This window comes from Salmo salar, chromosome ssa09 (genome assembly GCF_905237065.1).
Source record: "Salmo salar chromosome ssa09, Ssal_v3.1, whole genome shotgun sequence".
In the NCBI taxonomy this organism is placed as follows: Eukaryota; Metazoa; Chordata; class Actinopteri; order Salmoniformes; family Salmonidae; genus Salmo; species Salmo salar.
In genome coordinates this window covers 131,178,658-131,191,217 of record NC_059450.1, presented here as the reverse complement: position 1 = coordinate 131,191,217, position 12,560 = coordinate 131,178,658, and the positions used below count along the sequence as shown (strand labels likewise).

The 12,560-nt window shown below is 43.0% G+C and overlaps 1 protein-coding gene across 1 annotated transcript; it reads left to right on the top strand.

Annotated features, from left to right (window-relative positions):
- The first annotated feature begins 1,089 nt into the window (after window positions 1–1,089).
- On the top strand, window positions 1,090–11,562 carry slc13a5b (solute carrier family 13 member 5b). The gene is made up of 12 exons (XM_014214607.2): window positions 1,090–1,309; window positions 2,881–3,009; window positions 3,989–4,125; window positions 4,616–4,833; window positions 5,033–5,207; window positions 5,328–5,450; window positions 5,573–5,785; window positions 7,212–7,318; window positions 7,464–7,585; window positions 8,413–8,574; window positions 10,790–10,927; window positions 11,182–11,562. The coding sequence occupies exons 1-12, from the start codon at window positions 1,208–1,210 to the stop codon at window positions 11,305–11,307; spliced, it is 1,752 nt and encodes a 583-aa protein (XP_014070082.1). The 5' UTR covers window positions 1,090–1,207; the 3' UTR covers window positions 11,308–11,562.
- Window positions 11,563–12,560: the final 998 nt, after the last annotated feature.

Genomic DNA, 12,560 nt, shown 5'->3' with positions numbered 1-12,560 from the left:
GTGGTTGTAGACTAGAGAAACAAAGATATCATTACTGATACTTACCGCACTTAAACATACACAATACTCCTCACAAACATTACAAAGTGCTTATTCCATTATATTTACTGTTAAAGTCTGGTATTTTCAGAATTCAAATCATGCCACACAAATCCAGGTACGCAAACAAATGACCTAAGGATCACTAAACTGCAGCTAATCAGAAAACCCACAAGGTGGCAATACAAGATCCTTAGAGATCAGTCAGCTCAGGGTTAGTCAGTGATCCTGGATCCTATGGGCCTTATGTGGTGGGAAAAAACACGTCGAATTTGTAACTAATAAAACACTGATTGAAATAAAGTATTGCACCGGACAGATACAATTACCCCATATATGTCATATAGTTTGTCTATAGAGCTAGTTCGCTCTAAAACAGTAGGCTATCTTCTGCATGCTCTGTTGTGCCTCTTTCGCAAACTCAATGAGCTACTACTAAGATAAAGTTTAATCTTGAGAATGACACCTATGGTACACTCAATATGTTTTAATGTTATAAGGGCAATGACTAAGCACAAAAAAAATTGAATGTTGTCCAAATAGTTATGGCATTTTCTGTAATAACATGTAAGACTTGGCTTCAAAAGAAGTGGAAATATGACTGGGCATGATAGTGGAAAGCCCATATACTGGGTCATAACCCACAGAGCTTTGGAGACCAAAGGGAACATTATCATTACTACTGTCTGTGCAGACCCAGAGGACTATACAGGGAAAGGTCACTGCACTCCTACTTTTATATATATATATTTTAGGTGTACTGCTATTACAGGGTTTCACTTCTCTGTCAGAATTTGAGTTATCAGTTCCATTTGAAAAAGCTATAATTGAAGGTACAATAAAATTAGATAATAAATATTTAGATTACTGGTCATAGTTTACATAATTGTTGTTGATTGTTTAATCTCTCTGAAAGAACATTTTAATTGATGTTTATGGAAAACGTTGTGGTGAAGGTGTTCAGGATCCCACCACCGTTAAATCTAGGTTTAGCTTTCTCTCTCCGTCTGTCTCCCATCATTATATGTTCGTGAGCTCTCTTCTCTCTCCTATTATCAGCTGCGGGACTCCCCCTTTCACTTCCTCCCCTCCCCCGACCTGCTCGAAGTAAAACCACCGTCCCTAGCGCTCCAACTTTCTTTGCCTCTGTATCTCCTAAAGTCAAAGGATGGCAGCATTTCTGAAATCCCTTCGGAATCTGAAGAATGAGATCGTTCTATTCTCTACCCCGTTACTTCTTCTCCCGCTGCCTTTAGTCATTGGAACAAAGGTATGTAAATTGTCACATTTGTTATGCACAGATTCATACACACACGTTTTTATGTTTCAAATATATTTTATGTATCTTGAAAGCGGTTTTATATTGTTGTTTAATTATATTGTTTGATTTGTAAAATGCAAAAGTGGTTGGTAATTTATGAATACTTTACTTTATTACAAAGATGTTTGTATAATTAAATTGATCCTAAACCTTCAATTAGACACTTTTTGGAAAATGTACTGAAGCAAGTCTAACTGCATTCTGTGGTTGAGAGACATTTAGTCATTGCATACGTTTTGTTCAGCCTTGCACCTGTTGATGCAGCCTTAACAGTGAGTTGCAGCATGGCAGAAGCTATGTAGAACCATTTTTATATTTGTTTAGCAGACACTCTTATCCAGAGCGACTTACAGGAGCAATTAGGGTTAAGTGCCTTACTCAAGGGCACAGACCGATTTTTCACCTAGTCAGCTCAGGGATTTGAAGAAGTGACCTTTCGGTTACTGGTCCAACGCTCCTAAACTCTAGGTTACTTGCCGCCCATCATCCCTGTGCCCTGAGACTGTGTCAAAGACAGTTGTTTTAAACCTATGAGGCAGGTCATCTCCAGCGTGGGAACACTGGTTACACTGAATCCTCCTGTCATAGGTTCTTCAAATGCCACCCTATTCACTATAGTGCACTACTTTGACCATAGCCCCTAGTCTAAAGTAGTGCACTACATAGGGAATAGGGTGCCATTTGGAACATAGGCTTTACATGCCACTAAAGCGGAGACTCGGTCCTAGTGTTGCCACCACTGCATCATGTGTTCTCACGCATGGGGCTATAAGCATGTTATCTTTGTCTTGTTCTTGGTGTGTAGTTTCAGTGTATCAGAATCAATACTAACTACATCATCATACCTAATCTGTCATGCACACACACACACACACACACACACACACACACACACACACACACACACACACACACACACACACACACACACACACACACACACACACACACACACACACACACATCATAGAGGACTGCTGAGTAATACGTGTGGACTGATCAGTGTACAGTAGAGACTAACAGGTGCTGCCATGGACTACAACAAAGAGTGATCTTTAACCCCAATCAACATACCTCAGTACCAATCAACTATAATCTCTCCAATTTATATAATGTGGCTTTTGTGTCATATAATTTTCCTGTCACTAACAGCACTACAGATCTGCTATCTAAATTTGATCACACTGTTGTCGCAGAGAATATTCCTGTGCAGAAGGAAATGCAAATTGTAGTACATTCAAGGCTTGAAAAGGCTTCTAAAGTTTGTAATTTCCACTTTAAAATGTCAGACTTGCCCTAACAAAAAATGTATCCACCCCTAAAAAAAATTATATGAATTATAATTCAGATAATAATTAACATTTCCTGTGTTTGCAGGATTATTTTCCTGCTGTGAGAAGCAGGGTCAAATTAAGATATTGCATCTGTATGAGCCAGCAGTATTCATTCCCTGGTGTTGTGGTGTGTTGGATGTTCTGACCTGTTGGTGACCTGTTGAATCCTATGTATTTGTTGTGCAGGAGGCAACATGTGCCTATGTGATCATCCTGATGGCAGTCTACTGGTGTACAGAGGCCTTACCGCTGGCTGTCACTGCCCTTCTCCCTGCTGTCCTCTTCCCCATGTTTGGCATCATGCAGTCCAAAGATGTAAGACAGCCTCTAATTCAAGCCATCTTTCAATAACATGATGAATGAAACTACTATTAAACTGTCTAATGAAACTGTTGCCTACTAATATTAAATATATACTGAACAACAATATAAACGCAACATGTAAAGTATTGGTCTCATGTTTCATGAGCTGAAATAAAAGGTCCCAGAAATGTTCCATATGCACAAAACCGTATTTCTCTCAAATTTTGGGCACAAATTTGTTTACCTCCCTGTTAGTGAGCATTTCTCCTTTTCCAAAATAATCCATACACCTGACAGGTGTGGCATATCAAGAATCTGAATAAACCACATTAATTACATAGGTGCACCTTGTGCCGGGGACAATAAAAGGCCACTCTAAAATGTGCAGTTTTGTCATACAACACAATCTCACAGATTTCTCAAGTTTTGAAGGAGCGTGCAATTGGCATGCTGACTGCAGGAATGTCCACCAGAGCTGTTGCCAGATAATTTTTTTGTTAATTTCTCTACCATAAGCCGCCTCCAACATTGTTTTAGAGAATTTGGCAATACGTCCAACCTGCCTCAGAACCGCAGGCCACGTGTAACCATGCCAGCCCAGGACCTCCACATCCGGCTTCTTCCCTTGCGGGATTGTCTGAGACCAGCCACCTGGACAGCTGATGAAACTGAGGAGTATTTCTGTCTGTAATAAAGCCCTTTTGTGGGGAAAAACTCATTCTGATTGGCTGGGCCTGGCTCCACCCATAGCTGCGCCCCTGCCCAGTCATGTGAAATCCATAAATTAGGACCTAATGAATTTATTTCAATTGACTGATTTCCTTATATGAACTGGAGCTCAGTAAATGGTTGAAATTGTTGTGTTTATATTTGTGTTCAGTATACTTCACAATGGTGTCTGCACATTGTTTACAGTATTGGTAGATGTTTGCATATGCTTACACAAATACACTGTGGACCCATGAGTCACTTGTCTTTGTGTGTCTTCCAGGTGTGTATGCAGTACCTGAAGGACACCAACATGTTGTTTGTGGGAGGACTGATGGTGGCGGTGGCAGTAGAGCACTGGAACCTGCACAAGCGCATTGCCCTCCGAGTGCTGCTCTTTGTAGGGGTGCGCCCCGCTCTGTGAGTGACCCTCAACTGACTGACTGACTGACTGACTGACTGACTGACTGACTGACTGACTGAACTAGCTAGCTAACTAACTAACTAACTAACTAACTAACTAACTAACTAACTAACTAACTAACCCATCAGTACAAATCCCTTGCTATTCTTGGGACTATATCTATCTCTAGAGAAGGGAAATCAGCTCATCTGTATGACTACCTACAGGTATATAATATTGTATTGACCTTGTCATTATACATGATGAGGACATATTACCTAACATTTCACTCTGTCTGTGTCAGAGTGTATTTTATAAAACCTTTTCAGACACTTTGACAATGTTATGCATAGATGAATATAACATTTTACAAGCCTTGTCTTAAGACCTTCTAAAAGTTCAAACATGCTTATAACAAGTTATAAAGCATTTGACCTGTATGCTATGCCTTAATAAAGTGTTACAGAATATTCTTATTCCACATTCTATGGTTTCCTGTCTCTCCAGTCTGATGCTGGGCTTCATGGGGGTGACAGCCTTCCTGTCCATGTGGATCAGTAACACAGCCACCACAGCCATGATGGTGCCCATCGTCCAGGCTGTTCTGGAGCAGCTCAACAACTACACAGAGACTGAGATGCCTGTGATCCTCAGTACTGAGGAGGACACCCAGCCTCAGGAACCCACTGACAGCAAACAAACGGAGAAACAGGCAGAGGGACATGGTGAGCACTGAGCAGAGAAGGACAAATTAATGAACAGTTCATTTGTGAGTTTAATGAAAGAGTTTATTATCCGTTGAATGAGCTCGGGTACCATGTAAGCTTATAATGGAGCATATATATGAGGAGTGTGCATTGCAAATGTTTGCTTTGAGACTATTTATGCTATGTTAACGTTCCTATTTGGACTATGTTTGTCCAGTTGTGGTGACCTGTTTAGACCCGTTTGTGGAGGCTATCCGGCGTAAGGAGGCTGCAGACAAGAAGAAGATGTGTAAGGGCATGACGCTGTGTGTATGCTACGCAGCCAGCATCGGGGGCACTGCCACCCTCACAGGGACCGGCCCCAACCTGGTGCTCAAGGGACAGATGAACCAGTGGGTACCTTCAGCTATGGAATGTGTCCTCAGTGTATTTCAGTACTTTCAAATCATGTATCTTTCAAATCATCTTTTTCTTTATGTGTTAATGTTAATAATATTTTATGTTTCCCTCAGGCTGTTTCCTAACAATGGCGATGTCATCAATTTTGCGTCCTGGTTCGGTTTTGCTTTCCCCAACATGATCCTGATGCTGACCCTGGCTTGGCTCTGGCTGCAGTTTGTCTTTATGGGATTCAAGTGAGTTTCAGATCAAAATATATTTTATCTTTCAGTCAGAGATTTGAATCACTCTACTGAATTCAATTTACTACTGAAGTCACCCTTTAAGTCTTAACCCCTTTCTCTCCCTCCATTCCCAGTTTTAAGAAGACGTGGGGCTGTGGGGCAGTGAAGACAGAGAAAGAGATAGCTGTGTACAATGTGATCAAGGAGCAGCATCGTCAGCTGGGCTCCATGTCTTTTGGAGAGCTGAGTGTGCTGGGTCTGTTCAGTTGTCTGGTGGTTCTGTGGTTCACCAGAGATCCTGGCTTCGTGGCAGGCTGGGCCACATACATCTTCAATGCTGACGCAGAGTACGGCCCTTTACTGTTCATACATACTACACTGTACTTACACAGCATATTTCACAGTCCTAGTATGCTTTTCAAATGGCATTCTACTATTATAGTTCACTACTTTTGACCAGTTACATTGACCAATTATACACTATATATACAAAACTATGTGGACACCCGTTCAAATTAGTGGATTCGGCTATTTCAGCCAAACCCGTTGCCGACTGGTGTATAAAATTGAGCACACATCCATGCAATCTCCATAGACAAACATTGGCAGTAGAATGGCCTTACTGAAGAGCTCAGTGACTATCAACGTGACACTGTCATATGCCACCTTTCCAGCAAGTCAGTTCGTCAAATTTCTGCCTTGCTTGAGCTGCCTTGGTCAACTGTAAGTGCTGCTATTTGTAAGTGCTGTTATTGTGAAGTGGAAATGTCAAGGAGCAACAACGGCTCAGCTGCGAAGTGGTAGGCCACACAAGCTCACAGAACAGGTCACTTCACTACCGAGTTTCAAACTGCCTCTGGAAGCAACGTTAGCACAATAACTGTCCATCGGGAGGTTCATGAAATTGGTTTCCATGGCCGAGCAGCCGCACACAAGCCTAAGATCGCCGTGTGCAATGCCAAGCGTCGACTGGAGTGGTGTAAAGCTCATTGCCTTTGGACTCTGGAGCAGTGGAAATGCGTTCTCTGGAGTGATGAATCACGCTTCACCATCTGGCAGTCCGGTGGACGAATCTGGGTTTAGCAGATGCCAGGAGAACGCTACCTGCCCCAATGCATAGTGCCAACTGTAAAGTTTGGTGGAGGAGAAATAATGGTCTGGAGCTGTTTTTCATGGTTCGGGCTAGGCCCCTTAGTTCCTTCCAGTGAAGGGAAATCTTAACGCAACAGCATATAATGACATTCTTCCAACTTGGTGGCAACAGTTTGGGGAAGGCCCTTTCCTGTTTCAGCATAACAAAGTCACCGTGCACAAAGCGAGGTCCATACAGAAATGGTTTGTCGAGATTGGTGTGGAAGAACTTGACTGGCCTGCACAGAGCCCTGACCTCAACTCTATCGAACAGCTTTGGGATGAACTGGAATGCCGACTGTGAGCCAGGCGTAATCGCACAACATCATTGCCCAACCTCACTAATGCTCTTGTGGCTGGATGGAAGCAAGTCCCTGCAGCAATGTTTCAACATCTAGTGGAAATCCTTCCCAGAAGAGTGGAGGCTGTTATAGCAGCAAAGGGGGACCAACTTCATATTAATGCCCATGATTGTGGAATGAGATGTTTGACAAGCAGGTGTCCACATACTTTTGGTCATGTGGTGTATCTCACTTCCCATATACTTCAATACTTCACAAGAAAAAATAAGCAAGAAAACATGAATTGTGTGTCTGAATGCTGACAGATAACCACTCTATCTGTATCCATTCTTCCCTCCAGGTATGTAACTGATGCCACAGTGGCAGTGTTCATTGCTGTCCTTCTCTTCGTCCTGCCTTCCAAGCCCCCACGCTTCTGTTGCAGGAGGTCCCAAAGCTTTGACACTGGTAAACCATGTTTTTAAACAACACATAAAATGTAACAAGCACGGTACCTGATCTTGAGTATGCTACTTTAGTATCTAAGGATATGAAGACTTGAAGACCATTACAATAGCATGTCTGTAACAGTGATTTGTTAACCCCTCTACAGAGCACCAACACCCAGCTGACCCCACACCAGCTCTGCTGACCTGGAAGGTGGCCCAGAAGAAGTTACCCTGGAGCATCGTTCTCCTCTTGGGGGGAGGGTTCGCCCTGGCCAAGGGCAGCGAGGTGAGAGACAGGGCCAGTATGTACATACTGTTGCAGGGGAACTTTCCTGACAACCTGGCAATGTAAAACTTGTAGTGTATTTGAGGTTTAAAAAGGCTTCTGAAGTTTATACGAAAAATGTATTAAGCCCTACAAAAATGTACATGAATTATAATCCACATAACAATTCATTTCCTGTTGCTGCAGGATTATTTTCCTGCTGTAGCAAACTGGCTCACATTAAAATTCTATATTTCTACAGTATAATCCTTGTTCGCTTTCCACAGAAACTTTTTAACCAAAAAAGTCAGATCCTCACTGAGAACTGAATCATCCCATATTTCATCAGGATCATTGTGACAAAGGGACATTTTTGATTAGTCAACACAGCTCCACCCTGTTCGCTTCCCAAGTACGATGAAACATAGGGCATATAATGTGGGATGACACAGGTGACATATTAGCTGCTTACTTAGCCACTAATGTACACTAAAATCAAACTTTCTGTCTTTGCATACTGTACACAGTATGTACAGGTAACTGCCAAAATAAAGGAAACGAAACACCATCATAAAGTGTCTTAATAGGGCGTTAGGCCACCACGAGCACAATGCGCCTTGGCATAGTTTATACTATTGTCTGGAACTCTATCGGAGGGATGCGACACCATTCTTCCACAAGAAACTTCATAATTTGGTGTTTTGTTGATGGTGGTGGAAAACACTGTCTCTGGCGCCGCTCCAGAATCTCCCATAAGTGTTCAATTGGGTTAAGTTCTGGTGACTGAGACACATACAACACAAATATACACACACACTGATTGCATGGTTTTGTATATGCCCCTGCAGGAGTCAGGTCTCTCTGTGTGGATGGGGGACCAGATGACTCCCCTCCACACCATCCCACCCTGGGCCATCGCTATCATCCTGTGTCTGCTGATCGCCATTTTCACAGAGTGCACCAGTAATGTGGCCACTGCCACTCTCTTCCTACCTGTCCTCGCCTCAATGGTAAGACTCAACACACAGCTCTGTATTTATAACACAATACTAGGCCCTTGTTACGTGGAGTGGAACAGGGGAACCCAAGAGCAGACTCAGACGAGGAGACTGGGATGAAGTAACCAAGTTATTAATTGAAACACAGGGGGAAGATGGAGTGCAGGTCAGGGGAAGCTCGGCCGGGTTGCAGGAAACCAGGTGCGGCGGCTGAGGCTGGAGCGATAGGGGTTGGGACAGGGTAAGCAGGTCCAGAGGGGAATCCAAGGGAGTAGTAGAGTGGGGAATCCAGGACAGAGTAGCAGGATGACGAGACGTGGGACTGGAGACAGAGACCAGGGTCAGAGCGGGCGGAACTGTAGCGGAGAGGAAAACAGCGTCAGGCAAGGAAAACAGGCACAACAAGATAACAGGATCTAAATAGTAACAAACAGCTAGAAGCGTAGACTGACTGAGCAGAGATTATGATCTGGCAGCGTGGAAGTGGCAGGACTGAGTATTCGTAGAGGTCTTGATTATGGAACAGGTTGCAGCTGGTGGCGATCGGCTCTGACTCCAGCACACCTGTCTCCGCCCACACAATCTCACACAGAGAGAGAGAGGGAGAGAGCACTAGGGGAGTGGCGGCAGGTCAAGGAGACACAGGATGAGCAGTAGAGGGCATGGCAGAAGCAGATGTAACAGCCCTACTACACAATACTACACCACTACACAATACTACACAATACTTCACAATACTTCACTACTGCACAATACTACACCCTACTACAATCCTACACAATACTACATTACAATACTACAAAATACTATACTACTATACAATCGTACACAATACTACGCTACAACACAATACTACGCTACACCACAATACTACGCAATACTACACAATATTACAATACTCCACAATACTGCACAATACTACACTACTACACAATATTACAGTATTACACAACTGGAAGCAGGAATACAATAGCTATCCAGTCTGGTAAACTGCTCTGACACGCAGACACGTACAGTACATGCAGCAGCAGTAATTTCAATGGCCTGAACACTGTAGCTCCTTGATGTGAAGTACAGTGCTTACCAGTATAAGCCCATTCAGAAATCTCCCCTATAGGAGTGCAGCATTGAAACTACTCCCAGTGGAAGCCGGCCTACATGTCCTTGTTTGGTTGCCCTGGCCTGTAGTTGTTAGTCATTTGGGATGAATATATTTGGTCCCCTTCCCTGGGCCCCTCCTTCTATAGCCACCCTGCCAAAAACACCAATTGAGCTCTGTGGCTTGTCCTGGTGCCCACCCCCATCTACACTGATGAATGGTATCACTGTGCCCAGTGCCCAAGCACTCAGAGAGGACCCAAGCTGGGCCATGCCGGAATGTGCCAAGCTTGGGTATAGAGAGAAGGATTTATTGAGGTCAAAGCCAACAGGAGTGCATGGAGATGACATAAGTATAGAAAAGGGTGAGTGAAAGAGGGGAAGGTGAGGAAGAAAAATGGGGTTAGTGAACCAACTACTAGTTACAGTGAAGTCTGGGAAAGAGAGGCTGCTAGGACGTGTGCTTTTGTGTCTAGCCGCTTGTTTCATGTCTGTATTGTCTTTCCAGACTGCTACAAAAATGAATCCAACTAAATGATATAACATCCATTATATCTGTTGAGGAAGGTCCTGACAGAGGGATGAGAATTATGACATGAAAAATAATCTCAGCCAGTATTCATTTTCAAACTAATTACTGTCGTGTGAATTTTTGGGGGATAATATTCAACTCTACCGAGGCTTACATTCTAATCTATGTTTTGTTATTACAATGTGGTTTTACACCGTTCTGGATGCGTTTCTGTGGTGCGTTTCCATTTTGCCTGCCATGACTCAGACCCCAAACAACATAGCATGCATAAGAATTACATCTTAATTACACACGCCTAATGGACGATTTTGAACCCTAGAATTACAAACACTAAAATCAGAGATAGTGTTATGAGCCAGTGATTACGGTTCAGAAAAGCAGCAAAGCAGACTTGAGTGTTGTCATTGGGGATGCGTCCCAAATGGCACCCTATTCCCTATATAGTTGCCTACTTTTGACTAAGGTGCATGGCCTCTGGTCAAAAGTAGTTCACTATGTAGGGAAAACGTGTGCCATTTGGGACTCATAGTAAGAGTGTCCTCCTCAGCCCAGGCTCAGACAGCTAAAGATGTGTGTCTGTCTGTGTGTTTATTTCAGTCCCAGTCCATTGGAATGAATCCTCTGTACGTCATGGTGCCTTGTACTCTCAGCGCTTCCTTTGCCTTCATGCTACCTGTGGCCACACCGCCCAATGCTATCGTCTTCTCATACGGCTACCTCAAGGTTTCTGACATGGTGAGTTACAGTACATCATTTTATAAAGATAATATAATATAGTGAATTGTCTATCTTATTATTCATTAACAAAAATAAATAATAGCTAACAAATCCTAAATCAATTTAGGCAACTTCTTAAAATGCCATTTACAAATTATTTGAGGACAATTGTCCTGGGCCACAGATCACTTGATTGCCTTCTCCAGTTTGAATGATTTCTAACAGAACTTTAAATTCATTGCACCTCATTTTACTTCCCCGCTCTCTCCCAGGCTAGGACAGGTATAGTGATGAACATCATCGGCATCCTGTGCATCACTCTGGCCATCAACAGCTGGGGCAGGGCCATGTTCCACCTAGACACCTTCCCTACTTGGGCCAACACTACTGGGGTGTGAGGGCCCCGAGGGGCCCCGGTCCACACCATGAGGAATGCACATAGAGGGCCCCTAATGTGCCATGGACCTCTGGCGAGAAAGGCACCAACGTGACTGGTCGTGTTAGGTTGTTGGGAGAAAAGCCACATAGCTTCCATTACAAAGAACACTTGAATCACCATGTGGAAAGAGAGGATGGATGGATGGATGGATGGATGGATGGATGGATGGATGGATGGATGGATGGATGGATGGATGGATGGATGGATGGATGGGTGGGTGGATGAGTGTGTGGATGGGTGGGTGGATGGATGGATGGATGGATGGGTGGGTGGATGGATGGATGGATGGATGGATGGATGGATGGATGGATGGATGGATGGATGGATGGATGGATGGATGGATGGATGGATGGATGGATGGATGGATGGATGGATGGGTGGGTGGATGAGTGTGTGGATGGGTGGGTGGGTGGGTGGGTGGATTGGAGGATGAGTTTATCTGGAGAGGAGAATGAGGTTAAAAGTAGCACCACTGTACTTTTAATGCTGTAATGTGTTATACAGAGTATGTCCAGTTCCATTTAAAATGCCCAAGTATTATCTCCATCAAATTATCATGTTCTCAACTTCTCACTCTCAGAAGAAGGTTCTGACTCATATTTGTTGGTCTATTTATATCTCAAGACCCATAGTTGAAATCCATTTGGGGTTTAAGATTTTTGATAAACTGTTAATTAGCACAAAATAGCTTCTGAACTATGTTTCCATGACCAAATAATGTATGCCATCTTTTCTTTTTGCTAATCTATAGTCTTATATTAACTTGTTTTCATTTTGCTCGTAGTCAATGGTGAAACATGCATTGTACTTCCGACCCCATTTGAACTTTGAATACTGTATGACTGTATAACTTGAGATCCCTCTGTACACACTTTTCTAAACTTGAATCATTGGGGCTGGAAAATGCAAACATATTGAAAACTCAGATATGTGAATATACTGTACAATGGTTACTGTGTGCTGACACTTAGATGTTTCTCCTTTGTTATAACAGTAATATAATATGTAATTTAGTCCTTTTTATTGAATTATTGTAATATTATCTTGATCAAAAGTTGTATATTTATGAGATGTAATATAGTTTATAGTGTATTGTATATGGTGCTTGCTATTGCACCCTCTGAAATGGACAAAATGGACAAAATGTCAAAGGTAATGTCTGGGCTGCTTGCATGTACAGTCAGAGATGGGCAAAAATTACAAGATACAATT

What these genes read in the sequence shown, in the direction of transcription:
- slc13a5b (XM_014214607.2), top strand. Translation starts at nt 1,208, where the DNA reads ATGGCAGCATTTCTGAAATCCCTTCGGAATCTGAAGAATGAGATCGTT. An exon ending in GCATCATGCAGTCCAAAGAT is followed by an intron (nt 3,010 to 3,988) that starts GTAAGACAGCCT and finishes TGTGTCTTCCAG; the next exon opens with GTGTGTATGCAGTACCTGAA. An exon ending in GTCCCAAAGCTTTGACACTG is followed by an intron (nt 7,319 to 7,463) that starts GTAAACCATGTT and finishes ACCCCTCTACAG; the next exon opens with AGCACCAACACCCAGCTGAC.